We start from the raw sequence: 21,317 nt of genomic DNA, 5'->3' as shown, positions 1-21,317 counted from the left end.
AGGTGGGGGTAAACATAGGAAGCAGACCCTACTCTCCTACACTCGCTTTGAAGTGGTAGAAGCTTCTAGAATTTCCACCCCACATATGGTGCTGAAATGTCCTTTCTGCCTGCCCGGTCTCCAAGGTGTCTAGGGTGTTAAAAGGCTGGTGTGAAGTCCTGTGTGAATGGGCTGAGGAAGCTACTTTGAATTCTGTGACAGGGAACAGCTCCTCCCCACACATCCTGGCAGGGTGGCCCATTCTGCCAACAACTAGTCCTGTTCTGTGTTACTGTCTGGGAGGATTACACAAAGGCCAACTGCCATACTATTTGCAGTCATGTGACAACCTAGGACCCAGGCTACAGGCACCAATTTTTTTTCTTTAACACTTTATTCAGCATTTTTGGTACAGTTACAATAGTGCACTGGGATCAGAAAAGTACAATTCGATAAGTACGTGCAGGCAGGAATACACATTTCCCATGATACTCTCAACAATGATGTGGTGCGCATATGCCGCCCCAAGGGTAGTTCCTCAAATCCCCCATATTCTACCACACAAGCCATTACAAGCTCTTATAAACAGAAGTGGTAAACATACACAAGGACTGAACACATCATAGCTGTGGTGTCAAAACTAACATACCGCCCAAGAGGTGGGACGTGCCATACACAGTGTGATAGTCTAGCCCACTGCGACAGGAACTATACCATGATCTGCTTGTGTGGAAGGGGTCAGCTGCTGGGCTCGTAGATACACCCTAAAGGGACCCCATATATCTTTGGGCCTGGAAGAGGGGGGAGCGTCGTTGCATAAAGGTCACTATTTGTGGAGCAAGATGCCATACTCTTTAGCCATCCTTTCACAGTGGGAGTCGTCCTACCAACCCAGTGAATTGCCACCTCGCTTTTGGCCAGAAGCAAACTTTTAGCGTCAAATCTGCGTGTAGCCTGTGGGTACTGTGTAACGTATCCCAGATGTGCAATCTCAGGCAACGGGGTCATAGGAACCTTGATCATTTCACTCACTTTCCCATGGTCGGCCACCCAATATGTTTGTACATTCAGACAACTCCAAGCCAGGTGGGCGAAATCGGAATTTGGAGCGTGGCACCTGGTGCAGTGATGCATCCTAATAGGGTCTATTCTATGGAGTTGGGCCGGGGTAATGTACATCCTGCGTAGAAACTTAATGTAAAGTAATTTGTGTCTGCTGTTAAGGGAGATCTTGTTGGTGACCGCACAGCAGGCGTCCCATTGTGAGTCCGAAATCGACCCACCCAGGTCCTCCTCCCAAGCATTGCGTATTTTATCCTCATTAACCGGCATAGTAGCAGCGCATGACTTATAGAGCATGGACACAATGTGGGACACGATGTGTACCCCTTTTTCACTGCCAATCACCTTAGTAAGCAGGGGGAAGGCAGGGGGCTCTAAAGGGTAGTCAGGAAAAGTACCCCGCAGGGCAGAGCAAATTCGTGAAAGGACGGATCTGTCCATGAAGGTGGCGTCGGGGAAGAGGGCGTCATCATCCGGGTCGAAAATATGTTCATTAGGAAATAGGTCCCCCATCTTCTCAATGCCAAACTTAAGGCAAGTCTTCTGTATCAGCTTTTCGCTCGTAATGGGGATCATTTTAGGGTTAGGGAGCTGGAGATCTGAGGAGTAAAGCAGTGTAGTGTGTGTGATGCGATACAATTGGTCCCAGGCCCAACTGGTGGTCGAGGCAGGTTGGATATCAGTGGGGTCTCTGGGGAAACCCCTCGGCAGAATTGCCGCAAGTGAGTCCGGTAGGACTAAGTCTGATTCCGGTCGGAGGTAAGGGATTCTGGCATCAGGGTGGTACCACGCCTGCGCAAAACTGCACTACGCAGCTAAGTAATATAATCTAAGATCGGGAACCCCGAACCCGCTTCGGCTGCAGGGGAGAGTCATCACCCTCCAGCCAACTCTAGGGTGTCCGCCCCCCCATACCAGTCTTATCAAATGGGGCTGCAGAGGTAAAAAGAATTTATTTGTGAGTGGGATAGGGATGTTTTGAAATAAATATAAAAATGTAGGCAGCAGGATCATTTTAATTAGCGAGACTCGACGTGCCATGGACAAGGGAAGTGGAAGCCATTTCTCGATCTGAGTCTCCAATTTAGTGACTGCCGTCCCGTAATTACGCCGAATGATCTGTTCGGTATTAAGGTGTACGTGAATGCCTAAATACTTGACCGAATCGATATTCCACTCCAGAGGGAACTCCAGGTCACATCTGATTGTGCTGGCAGTGAGCAGGAAAATAACAGATTTGTGCCAGTTGATCCCAATCCGGAATATGCACCAAAACGCAATACCTCCCGAAGTTAAACTGGGGATTGCGAACATATAAAACTGTGTCATCCACATATAATGAGACTAACAGTGGGCCCGTATGAAACTGCAACCCTCTGTGCAAGTGTTTTTCCTGAAAGTACCTTATAAGGGGGTCCCTAGCTAAAATAAACAACAGCAGAGACAGCGGGCAGCCCTGCCAGGTGCCGCTTGGGAGTGTGAAAGGGGGGAACAATGCGCCATTCAGTCGGAGCCGGGCCGTCGGCTGACTGTATAGTAGGGCGGTGATGGCAATGAAACTGAATGGCATTCCCATGCGCTGCATGAAGGAAAAATGAAAGGCCATTCAAGGGAGTCAATCGCCTTTTCCGTATATAAGAGGATGGCCGCCGCAGGAGTTTCAGGGTTGATTCTGTGTAAGGTATTAAACAACGCACGTAGATTGAAAGCCGTCGATCGGTGAGGAATGAATCCAGACTGGGCAGGAGAGATTATGGACTCCATTAATAGGGACAGACGGGAGGCCAAGGCTTTTGCCAAAATGTTGTAGTCTAGGTTAAGTAGCGACAATGGACGATAGGAGCCACATAATAGCGGGTCCTTACCTGGTTTGGGGAGTAGGATGATGACCGCCTCCTGTAGGGTGAGAGGTAAGACCTGCCGTTCAAGGGCCTCTGCGTACATGGCAAGGAGCTGGGGAATAAGCAAATCTCTATAGGCCTTATAAAAATCTGCAGTGAAGCCATCAAGCCCCGGAGCAGAGGATCCCTTAAAATGCAGATATCGCCTCATCTATACTTTCCTCCGTTATGGGGACCGCCAGGAAGTCCTGCATGAACTTTTCAAGGAATACCAACGCAACCTCAAGTAGGTAACTCTCTTGATCTGTTGTATCAGTACCCAGTTTAGTGGTGTATAAAGCCTTGAAATAGGACATGAATTCCCCCTGGATGTCCAAAGGGTCAGTGAGGTGTTGTCCCAGCTTGGACGTCAGTGAGGGGATACATGCTTTGCTATAAGGGGGTCTAACCATTTGAGCCAGCAATCGACCTGGTCTCTCGCCCTCGCTGTACATTGTAGCATTGTGGTATTTTCCCATGTATAGTAACTCCTTCTCAGGGTTGTCTCTGAAATCTGTCAGGAGGGACAGCCTATGCTTGTCTGTGCCAGGCCCATGAGTCTGTAGCTGTGTAATGTATAATGATCCCAATTCTCGCTCTATCCGGGCTAACGTGATGCGTAAATCCCGCAAAACTCCAGCATTTTTGGAAATGCACACTCCCCTCATGTAGGACTTAAAACCCTCCCGCAACATTGCCGCTGTGTCTACTGAACCAGTGTTCAGTGTGAAGTAGTCTTCTATCGCCTCCCGCAGCTCCTCTCGAAATGCACCATCTTCAAGCGCACGGCTGGGAAACCTCCACTGCCTTTCAGAACACTCAGGGCGGGGCATCCACAAAGTCAACAGTACTGGGGAGTGGTCTGAGCGTCCTAACAGCTTGGCACCAGGGGAAACCAGCCAATAGTCCAGTCTAGTCCATATATTATGACAGCTGGTGTAGTGCGTGAAGTCAGTGTGGAGAGTATTTTGCCTCCTACCATCGTCAACTAGAGAGAAATGTTCGCAAAGTGCTCTCAGCGCCTTTCTCGCACGAGGTTTGGGATCTGGAGCTCTAGATGTGGTGTCACACAATAAATTCTGGACAATATTAAAATCACCCCCTACTATAATGGTAACGGGCCCAGTTGTGCCAGTTTGGAGAGCAGGGAGTAATACAAATCTGGGGCATCAACATTGGGACCATATATACAAACTAAGGCTAATTTGCGACCCAACAGGGAGCCCAGCACAGTAACATATCTGCCTGCGCTCTCATGGGAGACAGAATTCAAATGGAAGGGAAGTCACTCGTGGATGAGTATAGCTGTGCCCCTAGCATAGTTGCTGTAGTAAGCAAAATATCTGTGTGCACCCCAGCTTGCGGCAAAGCGGGACTGATCAGTGGGGGATAGGTGGTTCTCTTGTAAGAAAGCCACGTCCACCCTATGACGCAGCAGATACTGTGTAACCTGTCTTTTTTTCCTAGTGTTATTCAGACCACGCACATTCTAGGTAGCCAAAACAACTTCTGATGGGCCAGTGTTATGTCCTATCTGTGTCATGGGGGAAATGTGAGTGAGTACTGAAAGAGAGTCGATGTTGCGCACTTAACACAATCCGAAAACCCTGCATGTAAACAAAACATGTCCCAGTGCAGCTAAACATTGTCCCTCCCATACCCCATCCCCCCTCCCAGTCTCCCCGCCCAACCAGAGAGGCAAAACCATCATTAACAAATTACTGTGCAAAAACGAGATTTCCTCTGTAGTACAGAAAAGTAAACATAAGTAATACTTGCGGAATTCACAGAACAATCTTAAGGTGATCACCATGCGGGATGGTGGCAACGCCCCCAACAACGAAGTGGCAGCTTACATATAGTATTAGACAATGATTTCACGAAGTCCCTACAAATCCTAAGACATCACATGTAGCAACACCAGGAAACCAGTTCAGCCACGACCAGCACCAGAGAAAAGTTCCAAGCTTGCATCCGAACCAGTTTGTGAGGGAGGTAATCTGTCCTCTTCTGTAGGGCGCTTGTTATTTAGTTTGTGTTTATGACAGAACTCCTGTACCTCCATGGGGTTATCACACACACAAGATCGTCCATTCACCTCAACGCGCAACCGGGCGGGATACAGCATACCATATTTCAGTCCTAAATGCATAAGTGTTGCCTTGACACAGTGAATTTTCGTCTTGCTTTTTGCACCATGATGGTGAAGTCTGGGTAGAAGGAATGTTTGGATCCCTGCCACAATGCCTCGCCTGCTCCCTTGCCAGTCGAAGAGCAGTGTCATGGTCCCTAAAGTTCATGACCCGTGCAATTATGGGTCTAGGCGGGCATCCAGGGTTGGGTCGCTGCCCCAGCGATCTATGAGCACGTTTGATCACGAAGCCAGCTGTAAAGGCCTCCCTCCCAAACAGGTCTATCAGGATACTTTCCACCAACGTGTCCATGCGACCAGTGGCTGTTGACTCCGGGACACCTAGGATGCGCACGTTGTTGCGACGGCTGCGTGCCTCCAAGTCCTCATTCTTGACCGCAACTTCTTTGAGGATTCGCTCCATCCGATCGAGCCTTTTCAGGATTGCGCCGTCCCGTCCTCTAAGTCAGAAGGGAGAGATTCCACCACGTCAAGCCTCCGGTCGTGAGCCTGTATCTTTGAACCCAGCTCCACCATATATTTGTCCAGGGAGTCGAACCGTACATCTAATGGCCGGAATCCAGCTCTCATTTCATGCAGTAACGAACCCAGCTGCGCAGCGTCTCCTTCTGGCGTGATATCTTTCTGGCCACCTTCAGCCACAGTCTTGGGCTGTGTCGGAGATCTTTTCGAAGAGGAGAAGGCGCTGCTTAGTATCCTTGCAGCCCATTCCGTAGTACTCTCCGCCGGATGCTAAACAGACCCAGTAACAGAGCCTATTCCGGTCGAGGCCGCAGTGGGGTCATGAAGGCAGATATGAACGGAGTCGGTATTGGCGTTGACAAAAATCACGGATGGACCATGCGGACACTGGTCTGGTAGCCGTTGAGATCTTGGCCAGGGCCTGGATGTGCACCTCCGCATAGTGATTAAGGCAGCAGAGCTACAGGTAGGGCGGCCTCCCGGGGACCGAGTTGCAGTGATCTGAGAACGTGAAGCAGGCAGGCGTCTCAGTCCCAATGGTGTGGGGTAGGAGGTGGACTTTGCATCAGCAGTCCCCCTCGTAGGGAAGTGTGCAGCTGAATTGGGCCTGATCAAGTGTGCCAATGAAGGTTACAGGTGTGTACAACAGGTGGACAAGCAATGTAGCTGCTCAGCAGGGCAGTTATGGAAGTGGTAGTAGAAAGTGTCAGAGGAAGGGTTCCAGATCGGGGGAACCCGCAGACCTCATTTGCAGCAATGCGTTGCCCAAAATGGCGGAGTCAATTAGGCTGGGTAATAGTAGAGGCGGGGGGAGGAGCGGGGAGCCGCACGGGTCTGTGGTCGGGCAGAAGCACGATCAGGAGGGGGGAGGGGCCCCCCGGGCACCGCTGTGTGGTTGCGGCCGGTACAACCGCTACGGGAGCGCAGGCCCTGTCCCTATGCTCCACCACTGCCCCCTAAGTGATTGCTCAGCTCTCGAGAGGCAGGGAGGCCAAACGGACCTCCCGCAGTGCACAAGCGGCGAGTAGGATTATGTTGTGCCGCTCACCGCTCCAGCACGCAGCCCACATACTCACCTTGCCTCAGCAGCGGTTCCAGGTTCCCGGCCGTCTCCTCCGATGCCGCTCAGTCCGATGGGGCCGCCATCTTGAATTCCGCCCGGCCTGAGCAATAACGCCGCGAGTTGCTGTCAAATGCCCTTAATCCATGTCAGCTGGGAGCTCACTGGAATCCAGTCTCCTTCCGATGCATGTTAGTGCCTTTCCCGGAAAAAAAGGAAGCCCCTGGAGGTAGGGAGATCGCGTCCTGGCCATGTCAGGCTGTGGAGCCTCAAAGCCGAGCGACCATCTCGGGCTCCAGCTTGGCCACGCCCCCAGGCACCAAATGGTTAGGACAAGAAAATGGCAGCATTTAAAAGTGACATTTTCGGGATTGTGACTTAAAATCCGACTTTACAAATAGCCGCTTAACCGCGGCACGAATTCCGCCGCAATGCGGCGGTTCAAAACAGTGGGCCGGGCTGCGTTGGCCAACGGACGTGTGCAGCACTACCAAGGTAGTGTTCACAACTGCTGTTGGCCGACACGCGCAGCGAAGGGGTTAAAGAGGATTTCAAATTGCAGTTCTTTTGAGACCAAACATGACATATCTACCTGTTCCAAATCAAAAGATATCACTTATTAAAATGGCAGCATTTAAAAGTGACATTTTCGGGATTGTGACTTAAAATCCGACTTTACAAATAGCCGCTTAACCGCGACACGAATTCCACCGCAATGCGGCGGTTCAAAAGAGTGGGCCGGGCCGCGTTGGCCAACGGACGTGTGCACCACTACCAAGGTAGTGTTCACAACTGCTGTTGGCCGACACGCGCAGCGAAGGGGTTAAAGAGGATTTCAAATTACAGTTCTTTTGAGACCAAACATGACATATCTACCTGTTCCAAATCAAAAGATATCACTTATTAAATGTAGTAAGGCAACCCCACATTCAGGCAGTCCAATATTATCCTGTGGGAGAGATAGGCCTTGCAGTAGTGAAAAACAAATGTAAGAATTTTTCACTACCGGAACATGTACAACTTAAAAGTACATGTCTAACATTTTAAATGAACTGCACCCTGCCCTAGGTGCTGTCAAGGGCCTGCTTTAGGGGTGAATTATATGTATTAACAAAGGAATGTTTAGACCTGGCAAAGGGTTAGTTTGCCAAGTTGAATTGACAGTTTAAAATTGCACACAGGCTGCAATGGCTGAGGCATGTTTAAAAGGGTGACTTAAGTAGATGGTACAATAGGTGCTGCAGGCCCACTCTTAGCATTTAATTTACAGACCCTGGGTACATGTGATACCACTTTATCGGGGACCTATAGGTAAATGAAATGTGCTGATTGAGTGTAATCCAATTTTACCATGTTTTGTGGAGTGATCATAATCACATTAGCACTGGTTAGCAGTGGTAAAGTACACAGAGTGCTAAGACCAACACAAACGAATTTCAGCAAACAGGAGTAGAAAAAGCTAAATGTTTGGGGGTATACCTCGTTTAGGCTGACATGTTTAACAATAGCTGTGAAGGGATTAACATCTTTCATACTTGGAAAGGCTTTTAGAGTTTTTCTATCCAATTAACAATGCATCACAAGGCTGTGTGTCATGGGAAAGTTGTTATGCTCAGGACATCATTTATGACAGTTTTTACAATTTATTAAAGTATCATATGAATTAGGTCTAGGTGTGGATGGTGCATGCACATAAGGGTGAAAATAGATGAAAGGCAGGTTAGCATATGGCTATCCAGTGGTTTGCAGAAATCTTATCACTCGGGATGCAATGACTTACATATGCATAGTCTGGGATACAGAAAAGAAAACATGGGAAGGATTGTAAAACAAAAATTCATGAGATAAGGCACAGAAGTAACACAAGGAAGTTCATCTTAACAGAAATGTTGATAAGTACATTGAATTGCACTGTAGTACCAGAAGTGTTCATAAATACAATATAGAATAGAATATAAAAACGGTGTAGAGGAATGAAAGTGTAAACATAATTTAAGAGCCAAAAAGAGATGGAAATGATAGATCAAACTATCACTGTGAGAATGATAATGGGAAGACTAAATTGGCCTGTTCTTATCCACACCCATATTGATTTAACACAGTGTGTATGTATAGACTTGCTTACTGTGCAAATGTGAGCACGCCCTCCTTTTCATTCCAAAACACATGGTCCTCCAGAATTCCAAGACTTGGGGCCAGATGTAGGTTGCCAAATACCGGTCGGTAACGGCCGAATTCGGCCGTTACCGACCGGTATTTGCCTTTTGAGATGTAGGTGGTCTGAATTTATAGAATCGGTATATTTACCGATTCGGTAAATTTACCACTTCGGTATTTTACCGATTCGGTAAATATACGGATTCTGTAAATCCATATGTAGGTGACACTCCTAAGAGTGCCACAGGCCCTTCAGATTCGGTATTTTACCACCCAATCCTATTGGGTGGTAAAATACCGAATTCAGGTGTGCATGCACACCTGTGCCATGTGACACACAGACATGCCCTTAGGGCATGTCTGTGTGCCACATGGCACACATGCCTGTACTTGGGGTGCTAGAGGGTGTCAAAGTGACACCCCCTGCACCCTTGCAGGATTCGGTATTTACCGAATCTGTAAATACCGATTCGGTATTTCACATTGATTCCTATGGGCTTCAAGGCCCATAGGAATCAATGTGAAATACCGAAAGGCCCATAGGAATCAATGTGAAATACCGAATCGGTATTTACAGATTCGGTAAATACCGACTCTTACAGAATCGGTAATTTTTTACCTACATCTGCCTCCTTCCTATTTACCGACTCTTAAATACCGATTCGGTATGAGTCGGTATTTAAGAGTCGGTAAATAGGAATTACCTACATCTGGCCCTTGGTCTTTCCCAGGAGGTATCCTCACTAAAGCAAAATGTGTCTGCTTCTGAGAACTGAAAGATGGTATATATTAAGAAGGCAAATAGATCTGATTTTAAATAGCAAGGTAGTCCATATGGTATCATTGTCACCAGCCAGGTCTAATGTAAAATCAATAGTATATGTGTTCCACTGGGTATTTCCCTGATTTCTGTGATGTCCTCTATAATCTCTGATGTCATCTTTTACGTGTATGCTGGTCAGGCTCAAATCCTTCATCTTTTGGATAAGATGGCTGGGTGCCTTATTTACATATGAGTTGATAACTAAATCCACACAAATGGCTCAAGATCTATTAACGAGGTTCTGACATTATCATTACTAACATTTCAGTATTTCATGGCTCATTGTCCCTCCTCAGTATCCAAGGTCAAGAAAGGGGATTTTCCCTGATTCAAGTCGTGCTCTCCTGGCCAAAGATGTGAGCAATTGAGCTCCTTTACTCAAAATTAGCTCAATTGCTCTTAGAATACTATGGAAAAAAGATTCTTATTTCACCAAACTATCAATTACATGAGAAGCTGGCACTGGTGTCTTTGAGGCTAGACTATTTAAAGAGCCTCTTTCTTGTATTATGGAAGGAAATATCGAAGGAATTATTTTGAATAGTCACAATATTGTCCATGGGGTCACTGGGATCACTTACAATCATAATCTGTTGTTGTGTTCACTCGCTATGTTCCTGCTTGAGCCTTACATAGAGCCACTCAGTGGTTGCCATATGTTGCTAAAATTACAAATGAGTTATACATGCAAGGGATTTTTGCATTTTCAGTTTAGAGGTCCTTCTTGCGGAAAACTTTTCAGGAACAGTTCTGGCAAATAGAATAAATACTTCAAGAAAAAAACTGGAAAGCCTTGCTAAGAATTCCTTTTTAGGCCTGTGACAGCATATGCGCTGCATGCACTCTTGCTTGCGAGACACTATTAGAGCCATCTATTGCTTACCATTTGTTGGCTTCAGTGTCACACTTCTTTGCAGCACCCTAAGTGAATAGTGCAGGCTAAGCGTCACTTCAGTTCCTTTCTGTGGAGCACAGACCAAGCACAAATTGATTCAACTTAATCAGTGACCGACCGCTGCTCTCGACATGATTGAGGAACTATTTCTTCTCCTCCTCCCCCCAACTGTCTCTGCCCCTTCTGGTACAACCACTCTCTGCCTCCGCACCTTCCTCATTTTAATTTTCCTATACACCCATCCTCCTGCTGCCCATTATTGCAGTTCCCCCCACTCCCTCATGTGACTTTCTACTCCCACTTGGCTCGTGCTGCTGTGCAACATGTCTTAAAAACATTGACAAAGCCAATAGATCTTGCATAGGGGAGACCTATTCGCTTTGTCAATGTGTGTTGCTAATGTAGCCCTCCCTAGATTTGAAACGACATAAAATGTGCATGTGTAATTGACTGCACATCTTCATGGACAGAATATTTTTCTCTCTTCGATTTTCAGATAGGCAGTCAGTTTGTGCTCAGTTCGAAAAGAAGGAAAGAGCATCAAATAAAGAGCACTGTCTCGTCAGCCATCGGGTAATGTGGGATGGAAGCACGCTGCAAATACGGCAGGATCTGTATGACTAGATGAATGAATACATACATTGGTGTACAAATCCATATAGGTCACAGGCACATGAACCCTTCCACTGAGAAGGAAAAGGAAAAGAAAAAGGAAGGAAATACAGTCTGGTATTAGATCTGCGCATTTCCAGTAACAGGAACCCCTACCCCTTTAGACCTTTGCATGAAGGCAGTTGTTTTGTTTCGTATATTTTCGGTACAGATAACACGGTCTCTATTCTGAGATTCTAACCTTTCATTTCTTTCTTTCCAGAATCAGGCAAAAGCAGAAAGAAGGTGGCACGTACTCTCCCCGTGACGCAGAAATCATTGACACAAAGTTCAAGCTGGATCAGTTGATTACAGTGGCAGACCTGGAGCTGAAGGACGAGAGATTAACAAGGTAAGCATCGTACTTTCTGAACGCTGGTCTGAAGGGACCCCGCTAGCAATGACCCCTAGCTAACCTTTGCTTGCTTGGAAGTGTTTGCCGTGCTTCTATTTACACAGGTCACCGAGATCCGCTTTCAAAGGCTGACCTCGGCCCTGCCAGCACTTCACACCAGCACTAAGAGCAACACTTCATCTTCCAGACTTTTTCAATTTGGAGAAGTGGAGGGGCCCGGGTTGAGCTTTGTTTTCCGTGATTTGCAAATTAAACATTTTCTAATCAAAAACAATAACCAATTACATTCAATTGATCGCATTTTGTTTCCAAAGACAACAAACAGTTCGACGACCCAAACTGTGGACAACCTCACAGGTGAACACAATAAACATACTGTACAAATACCATGCTAAAAACCTTGGTATTATTGTTGACAATGAGTTGACTTTTGGACCTCAAATAGCCTGTCTTGCAGGGAAGTGCTTTGGTATCCTACGGATGCTCAGGAAATTCCTCCCTTTGATTTCTGTGAATCATCGAAGGGTTATTGTCCAGGCATTGGTAGGGTCGCGCCTGGACTATGTTAATGTCCTTTATTTAGGTCTTCCTAAGTATCTTGTAAGAAGACTCCAGGTTGTGCAAAACTCAGCTGCTCGGGCCATTTATGGTCTACCTAGACGAGCTAGTGCTTCCAATTTGCTGAAGGAATTGCATTGGCTTCCTATAGCCAAAAGGGTGCTGTTCAAAAGCCTGACGCTTACCTATAAGGCCCTCCATGATTTGGGCCCTAGGTATATTAGAAAGCGCCTTGCTCTGTACCAACCGAGCAGAGCTCTTCGCTCCGCCTCCTTGTCTACAATGCGCGTTCCATCCATCAAACGAGCTAGACAAGGGGGGCGTTCGTTTCATTACCTTGCCCCACGTGCTTGGAATGAACTTCCAATTGCTCTTAGACAGGCCCCTAGTCTGTTGTCTTTTAGAAAGGCATTAAAAACATGGCTTTTTATTTAGGAATTGTGTTGTCTTTTTTATTCTCAGTTATGTTTCCTTTCCATTAAAGGACCTCTTCGCCAAAGCGCCGGGACACTCCATTGTGAGTAGCCGTTGCGCTATAGAAGAGCCAATTAACATAACATAACATAACATAACATAACATGTCTTAACTTTTTTTCTGAAGAAAAGAGATGTTACAATAAAATTATTTCCACTGTGAATATCTAGTGTAAATAAAATAATAGTGAATTTTATTGAATAGTGTACATATTCAAAGAAATACTGTATGTTCAAAGCTTCGAATGGGAGTTGTGCAAATGTACTGCATAAAGTACTTATTTTTTAAATATGCTTCTTGACGTCTGTTTTTACGCAGGTGCGCGCATCTTTAACTTGCAGTAGTATTTTGTAGTTTGTTTTAAAGAACGACAGTCGTTTAAAGTAGATAATCATTGTGCTAGTTAGTGTCTAGATCTATACATTTACAAAAATCCATGCTTGGGCTATTTACCTAGCATGACGGGAAAGAGAAAGAGAGTGACCATTAAACAGAAAGCAGCCCTGTGCATTTCCGGGGCTAGGGCGAGCACCACTGTCCGGGACTTCCCCGAGGTGCTGAAAAAGCACCTTCATTACATGCAAGTGGGTGATCACTGATCAGCTTTTGGTCAGGCAGCTTGATACATCTGTTTTTCTTCTCTGCACATCATAATGGGGTCAGTTGTCAAGCAGGTCAGTGTTTCCCAGGGCCAGAGAAGATGTCCACCGAGTCTGCCAAAATCAGAAAAGATAAATGGCAACAGTATATGTCCCTGGTTTTCAGGGGGTGGTCATGAATACTGAAACTCACATGACAGGAGTGAATCCTGTTCAGGAGGCCGCTCACGTGTATTTGTGGATGATATGGTGACTATACAGAGTAGGAGCAGTTGGCAATGAAACCAACGAAGTATGAGGACTTGTCACGTCACATTATTAGAGATTTTTCCAGAAATAGGAGATGTAATATAATTACATACCTCATGCTACTATCAGCAACTGTTGAAATGGTAGATAGAAATGTTAATTTGCTTTCGTTTGTCAATACATCTAACATCCAATACACCTGTATTTTGTATTGTAGGTTCGCTATTTCTAGGTTATGGGCTGGAGACCCTTAAAGAAGGAAAATGGGGGCTGCTGCAGGAAACACCTATTTTCTGTTTTCACTAACTTGTTCGGTTAGGAATGAAAGTGGATCTAAAAAGAGAACTGCATCTGCAATGCAAAAGGCTAGGTCCCTTTGTTTAGTGAGGTCTGCTACCCTTTTGGTACTGACGAATGATTCCTCCAACTCCCACCAATATTCCAGCATCGCTGTATAATGATGACTAAAATACTGGTGCAAAAGCCCATTTTAGCAGTCTGAGTAAACAAGTAACTTTTTCTGACTAGGAACATAAAAGAGCATCCCAATTATTGGTACTGACGGTAGAGCGGTAGAGCCTTTTCCTATCTGGGGGCGAACCATTGGAATATGCTGCCACAGAACATAAGGTCCTGCGGTGAGCTAACCAACTTCAAGAGACTTTTAAAGACATGGCTCTTCTAGATATGCATCCCCATCTATCTCCCGTTCGTATAGCGCCGAGAGATCCCCTTGGGGATGATTCGCTTGCGCTCTATAAATCCACAAAGTAAAGTGAAGTATTGACTACAAGAATTCTTGAGAATTTTGCACTCTTCTGTTGATGGGTCTTCCGCCATTTTAGTAAATCCCAAGAATAATATAGAAGCTCAGAAACTTTAAAAGACTGCAGTCACAGGTGCAAAAATAGCTTGTGCCAGACCATTAAAGAAGCCCTTATCTAAACAAGCAATTGCAATGCAATAGGTCTCGCAATTACGAGAGTTTAAGCTATTGACATTGTAAATGACTATGCCTTTTATTTATGTGTTGTTTTTAAAACAGCTAAATAAAAGGCATTGTCATTACAATCTTGCAAATGCGAGGCCTATTGCATTGCAAATGCATTTGGCGCCCGTGCTATAAACATTTTTAAAAAGCATTAGAAGATGCCTTGTCCTGCTGGCAACAGCAGGCAGGACAAAGCTATTTGAGACAATAGTGCTCAGAGTCTGTATTTAAAGCCTTCCAAGTAACAACACTTGTAACAGGGAGTGTCGCAATGGGAGGTTACAAAATAACACAAGGCGGTACTAAGTCAAGACTACTATGGCTATTTACCAATGAACAGCCACAGTTTACAGTGGACAATGACACAAGCCAATGATAAACATAGGCGGAAAGTGGGCAAAGCTTCAAGTCTCTACTTGAATACAGCATGGCTCGGAGAGCAGTACATGCGTTGCCCAGGCTCGACCTAAAAAAGGAAGTGGATTTTACATAAGGTGTAGTTAGAAGGTAAAAACGCAAAGTCAATTTTGCTGCATGCACGTATGTAAAAAACACCTCTGCATAAACAAAGAATAATTCAGGGTGGTCTCACTATCTCAGAATTTGGAACTGGAGGTGAGATGATTAATATTCTCTGCATGGAAGAAGAATGTGTGGCACCAGTTATCCATATAAACATTTGCAGTAAATAGATATTGTTTCTGATTGAGGTCTTCCATACCACTTACAGTGCTTTTAATTTATCTCATGGTAGCCAGAAGCATGTTTGCAAAATGTCGCAAAATGCCATTTTGGTAATCAATGTAGATAACTTTTTCTTTTCTTGTGTTGTAAATCATTCATTGTTACTCGAGTAGCACTGCAATAATAATAATCTAGAGCATTTTTCAGCATTCTGTCAATGGGCTCTAGGTCTAAGTGCATATGGTTAATTTGTGATATAGAGCATAGTTGAATGGATTTAGTATATTAAATTTACTACTCTTGGAGACACTGCGGGTCAATTTCACAAAACTAATTTATTACAATTAAAAGATCAAAGATCAGATAAGTCTCATTGAAATATACCACATAAAAATAGAATAAAAGGAAACAAAAAAAATAGTATACGGGCAATACGATAAAGAGAGATTGTTGTTATGTTATGTTATCTGGAATTTATAGAGCGCACGGCTACTCCAAAGAGTGTCCCTGCGCTAAGAAAAGACCACCACAACAACTGACAAACAGAATACCCCAAATCACAGTGCAAAAAAGTCGTATAGCTGGAAAAGCCATGTTTTCAGATTCCGCCTAAAAGTCAGAAGGTCCGGGATCTGTCGCAGCATGAGGAGGAGGTTATTCCAGAGTCGGGAAGCTCCTACCTGGAAAGATCTTCCTCCTACCCATGAGAGCCTGATCTTTGAAGCCATTATCAGGCACTGGGTAGAAGATCTGACAGAGCGCTGAGGCATGTAAGGCTGAAATCTTTTCCTAAGATATGGGGACCGATCCCATGGAAGGCCTTGAAAACTAGGACTAAGGCTTTGAAATAAATGCTTTTTTGCACTGGAAGCCAGTGAAGTGAGGACAAGAGATGAGAGGTATGTGTTCTGGGCCTAGTGAGAAAAATGGCCCTGGCTGCCATATTCTGAATGATCTGCAAACTACCCAGTAGTTACTCAGGAAGTCCTAAATATAAAGAGTTGACGTAATCCAGTCTCGATATCACTAAGGCCTGGACTACTGTTTTGCGGTGAGAGAATGGTAAAAGAGGGAGGACGTTTTACAGCGTTTTCAAAGTCCCAAAACAAGTACCAGCCACTGATTGGACTTGCACCTTCATAGAGAGTGCAGAATCCAATTTGACCTCCAGATTTTTCACAGTAGTGACCTCTGACAACGGGGGGGGGGGGACAAGACTTGTGGCCATCAAGAGTGCCAGGCTTCATGTGGGTGAGAGCCCAAAAAAGTTATCTCTGATTCATCAGAGTTAAATTTTAATTGATTACAGTTAAACCACAAAAAATCTAGGGAGACAGTTCTTTATACAGGTCCCATCAAAGTCAGAGCCCTTCTCGCACGTGAACAACAATTGAGTGTCGTCCACATATGACACTATTATAGCGCCATGCTTCTCGGCGAGAAGGGCAAGTGGGGCCATGTACATATTAAACAGCATGGGGCTGAGAATTGATCCCTGCGGGACCCCCACGTTCAAGGATGGGATTTCTGCCAAAAAAGGGGGTGCCCAGACTGTTTGGGAGCGGTTACTGAGAAAGGATGTCAACCGTTTTAATACCAAGCCTCCAAACCCGCCCTCCTCAAGTTTTTGCAAAAGTCGCTTGTGAGGGACAGTATCGAAGACCGCGGAAAGGTCGAGCAGCACCAGAACCTCGCTCCAACCTCTATCTAACATTGCTTCAATGGTCTCAGCAACCTCCAGCAGGGCAGTTTCAGTGCTGAAGTTGGCTCGAAAGCCCAATTGACTGGGGTGAAGGAGGTTATTGGTCTCTACAAAGTTCGTAATGACTTCGTTCACATATTTCTCCAATACTTCTGAGAAAAAGGACAGAAGGGAGATGGGCCTGTAATTACTGATCACCTCTGGGTCTATCCGTAGGTTTTTTTAAAAGAGGGAGGATTTTGGCGCTTTTCCAAATTTGAGGCATAAGACCCTCCCGCAATATGGTGTTTAAAATTGAATTGCTGGATTAATCACTTCCGCTATGGACGACAAAACTTTAGCCGGACAAGGGTCTGAGTGTGAACCAGACTTAAGATTTATCATAAAAGAAAGAGATTGATTGAGACTGATTTTTGGAAATTGCATAAGACGGACGTCCCTGCTATGGCCGACTACCTCCACCTCTAAGGATTTAGTCTTAAAGTAGTCCTGAATTCCTAGAATTTTTTCATGGAAGAAGCTAACCACCTGCTTGGTCCAGTCGCTAGTGGGGATGAACGGGCGGCTAATAGATGAGGGAGATGAGAAACTTTTAAAAATAGTGAAAAGTTCTTAGCTGCCTGTTCTATTTTGGTGGCAAGGAGCAATTTATTATCCTCTCAAACTTTCTTATAATATTCTTTTAGAGCTTTATTATGAATGGCTTTATCTGAAGGACTATAATGCCTTCACCATTCTCGTTCCAGATGTTTACACACACTTTTGCTTGTTTTTAGAGTAGGCGTAAACCAGGGAGCTGAAACTCTGGTAAATTTAGCTTCTTTCATAGTAGAGGGAGCAAGTTTCTGCGCCTGCTGATTTAGCCAATCCTCTATAGAGAGTACATCCTGCTCAGGCTGACCACTGAGGTGGGTAGGGTATTGGCGCAGGGCGCTCTGTATTGCCTTCAGTGAAATCAGGTGGCAAGGTCTAAAACTATTATGGGAAAGAGATTTTCCCATAGGGCACGATTTATCCAGTTTCTTTCTTATACTGAAATTTATTAAATAATGGTCCGACTAAGTTAAGGCAAGGGAGGCCTTGTTTCAATCTTCATGGAGGAGAAGACCTGGTCTGGGGTGTGCCCTTTATCGTGCGTAGGTAAATTAAGATACGGGATTAGGTTAAAAATGTCCAAAGATTCATACAATTTATGATTAGATGAGCAGCAGTAATTAAGGCAAAAATAGTAAAAAATTTTATCAACAACAAAGAGAATATAAGGTTTCATCATTACCTTATTAGTTTACGACGTGTTCAACTGAGGGATTTCATTAGTAGCTGCAATTGTGGTGGCATAGTTACATTTTTCATCATCCACATTCATTCAAAGTAAAATATCTGCCCCTTTAGTTGCACACATACGTTTGGATTAGATATTAGACTTTTATGGGATATACAAAACGACCCACATCTACTTCCAGAGGTGTATGATAGTCACAGATTTCCATGAGTACCTCAATGCACACAATGTAATTATGCAGTATTTCTACTGCATGGAAATGTTGTGAGTAATTAATCCTAAAAGGACACCTGGCGTGTTTAACTTTATTTCCTCCGCAGTGAAAATATTTTTCACTGTTGACCAGCCCCATTCCCTATACCATAATTACATTTTGGGGTTTCCCACCCTCTTACTGGCATTCAAAGGTACTTTCTTACAACTTCCTTTGATAGGAATACATTTGCATGTGTTGTGAGAGTGGAACACTGCCAGTAAATTATTCTTCCTGTACGAGTCTTGTTTACTTTCTGTAGCTGTTATGAGCATTTTTAAGCTGCCATGTTGACCCAGCCAAATAAACCTTTTGCCAGGTCCAAACCTTCCTTTTTAATACATATAGGTCACCTCTAAGGTAGGCACCACACAGCCTGAAGGGCCGAGCACAGTGTATTAAAAAAGTTGGACACGCACTTGTAGGTTTCACAAGTCCTGGTAGTGAAAAACTCTTAAATTATTTTTTCACTAAAGCAGGATAACATTGGAGTTACCTTATTACTTCTTATAAGTGTCATTTTCAAATGGGAAGAGATATTTGGTTCATGTTTGGTGTCTCTGGAATCTTGATTTAAAATCCTAATTTATGGTGAAGTCAGATTTTAAATTAAAAATCTGAAAAAGCCACTTTTAGAAAAGTGGCATTTTCTTACCACACCATTTTGTATCTGCAGCTTGTCTCTGGTCACATGGCTGGGTGTAGTTGGCAGTTGGACTTTGTGTATTCCTCCCAGACAGCCACACACAGTGGGAACTTATGTGTGAGTGGATGGGCCATCACTGGCAGGATGGGCAGGGAGGACCCTGCCTCACTTACAGCTGAGTAGGCTATATCCTGTCTTCACACAAAGGGCTGCATAACCCCTGTAGTTAGTCTGGAGGCAGGATAGGGTAGGCAGGGCATCTGTGCACTAAGCATGGGTGGAATTTGCGTATTCGCGATACGCAAATTCGTAATCGCGATTCGCAAAAATCCGCCAAATTCCACAAGCTTGCGAATTTATTTTTTTGCGAGTTCGCAAGATTTTTTTACCAGTTCGGGAACGAGAACTTGCGCATGCGGTCGCAACGGTCGCGAACATGTTGTTTCCACTTAACCAGCCTGCTCGCGATGCCTTTTTCCTGTTTCGGGTCGCAATGACGTGTTCGCAATTTCCTGTTTCGGGTCGCAATGACGTGTTCGCGATCGTGGCGTCGCTCGGCCAGCTACCAAAATCTCGCAGTGCACGCGAACAGGGAGGAAAACTCATCAGCGTACGCAGAATCATGGTAAGTCAATGCCGCGCGCGTCAGATTGTATTTTTGCAGCGCGAACAAGAAAAACAAATCCGCCAACTCGCGCAATGCAGTTTTTTGGGCAATTTTGCGCAGATCGCGAAATTGCCAAAAATTCGCAAATTCCACGAGCGGAACGATTTTCCGCCCATACTTACTGTCCACTCTAAAGGCATGCCTACAGAAACTTCTCCCCACTTCAATGGCACAACTGTTTATAAATGAATGATCTCAGGCACCACAACTGGACTGGATCTGTTGCAAAGACTCGCATCACAGTCACAGCTTGAATTGCCTTTGGAACCATCGCTGTGTGATGCATTCTTGGTGCAGACTCTCACATTCCTTGTCAACTGCAGCATTGACGGGATGCCAGACTCCACATCGCAGCCTCGCAGCTCCTCGGAGCCAACACATTGCACCGACTGCACGACGCAACACTGACTTCGCATCGCAAGGCCTCGTCGATGGGACCCTTGAAGTCGAGGCAACAGGACCTCACACTGCCGCCTTGCTGCATCTTAGAACCAATACATCACTTCAGCTGTGCGATACATCTTCAACGCGGATCCATGCAACGCTCCGCAAACCAGGACTTCAAGTACTTTGTGTTCAGCAGCCTGACTGCTCTGTGCCAAGCTGACAATGGGTGAGCGCAGGTTAATTTGGGGTTTGCTAATGCCTTGCCCAATGAGAATTGTTGCTGATGCTTCAACAGGGCTCATACCCTTGTCAACAAGTAACCTAATTTCTAACATTCGGCTACGCATAAATATATCAAGTCCTTTTTAATTCATATTTCTCTCTTTGAAATTATCATGAACATTCAATGCGGGTAATGCATCTCAGATTACTCATCCAACATTATTCAGTAATTGAACATGATCTGCCATACATTTTCACACTAGCTGCCTCTTTATGAGAAGGACTGCATTAAATGAATGTTCTGAACATGCAAATGAATGAAACAAATTAGGTATGACCTCAGTGGTTAATTTGTAAAAAGATAGGTGCCAGGGCTCTCGTCAGGAGGCAGCTTGCACCAGCCCATTTCTCCTGTTAGCTCTGCCTAAAAAAAGAACTAACTACTCACCATGAAAGTGGGGAGAGGATGTGATGTAATGGCCAGAGCTGCACCCATCGGAGCTGGGGAACCTGGTCCAAGTCTCGCCATCAGCTCAACATCCTGTGATTCTGGGCAAATCACTTAATATCCGCTTAAATGAATGTTTCCTTAACTGGTGCTCATGAAAAGCGCTGGTGTTGATAATTAAGTGCAAGTGCTGAGCATGAAACACCACTGACTCACATTCAGAACTACCTGACCTATAGTAAAATATGGCAATGGCCATTCATCAATCCAAAAGATATTGAGGAGTTTTTCCTATCTTAATACGGCTCTATCTTGTACAGAACGTTAAGAACAGCAAAGATATGGGCCATCTAGCCCATGCACCTCTTCCTGTTATAGTAAGACACCGCCCCACTTTTTCCAGCTAGTCTTTCCACAATTTTCTATGGATTCCTATACAATACCATCATTTAGAGAAGCATGCAGGCTTTTGCCTGTCTAACATCCCTTCTTAATATTGAATTTTCCACCCCTCATTATTATTATTATCATTTAATTTATATCGTTCAAGAATCACACGAGGAGGGAATATCTCGGCACAGAGCAGATCACACAGAAAGGCGACAATCTAATGAATCTGGAAACGCAGCAGTCACACGTTGAGATTGATTTCCAAATAGTGTGTGTCCTTAAAATGTG

The 21,317-nt window shown here is 44.9% G+C and overlaps 1 protein-coding gene across 1 annotated transcript in view; it reads left to right on the top strand.

Moving 5' to 3' along the window:
- The window catches only part of PTPRQ (protein tyrosine phosphatase receptor type Q), a 1,500,794-nt gene that overhangs the window by 1,210,609 nt on the left and 268,868 nt on the right, over positions 1–21,317 (top strand). Inside the window, exon 52 of the mRNA XM_078647981.1 lies at positions 11,345–11,473. Coding sequence (XP_078504107.1) covers positions 11,345–11,473 — 129 coding nt within the window. The remainder of the gene's footprint in view (positions 1–11,344; positions 11,474–21,317) is intronic.

This window comes from Lissotriton helveticus, chromosome 1_1, assembly GCF_964261635.1.
Source record: "Lissotriton helveticus chromosome 1_1, aLisHel1.1, whole genome shotgun sequence".
NCBI classification, from domain to species: Eukaryota; Metazoa; Chordata; class Amphibia; order Caudata; family Salamandridae; genus Lissotriton; species Lissotriton helveticus.
Note: the sequence above shows the minus strand (reverse complement) of the source record. Positions and strands in the feature narration are given on the sequence as shown.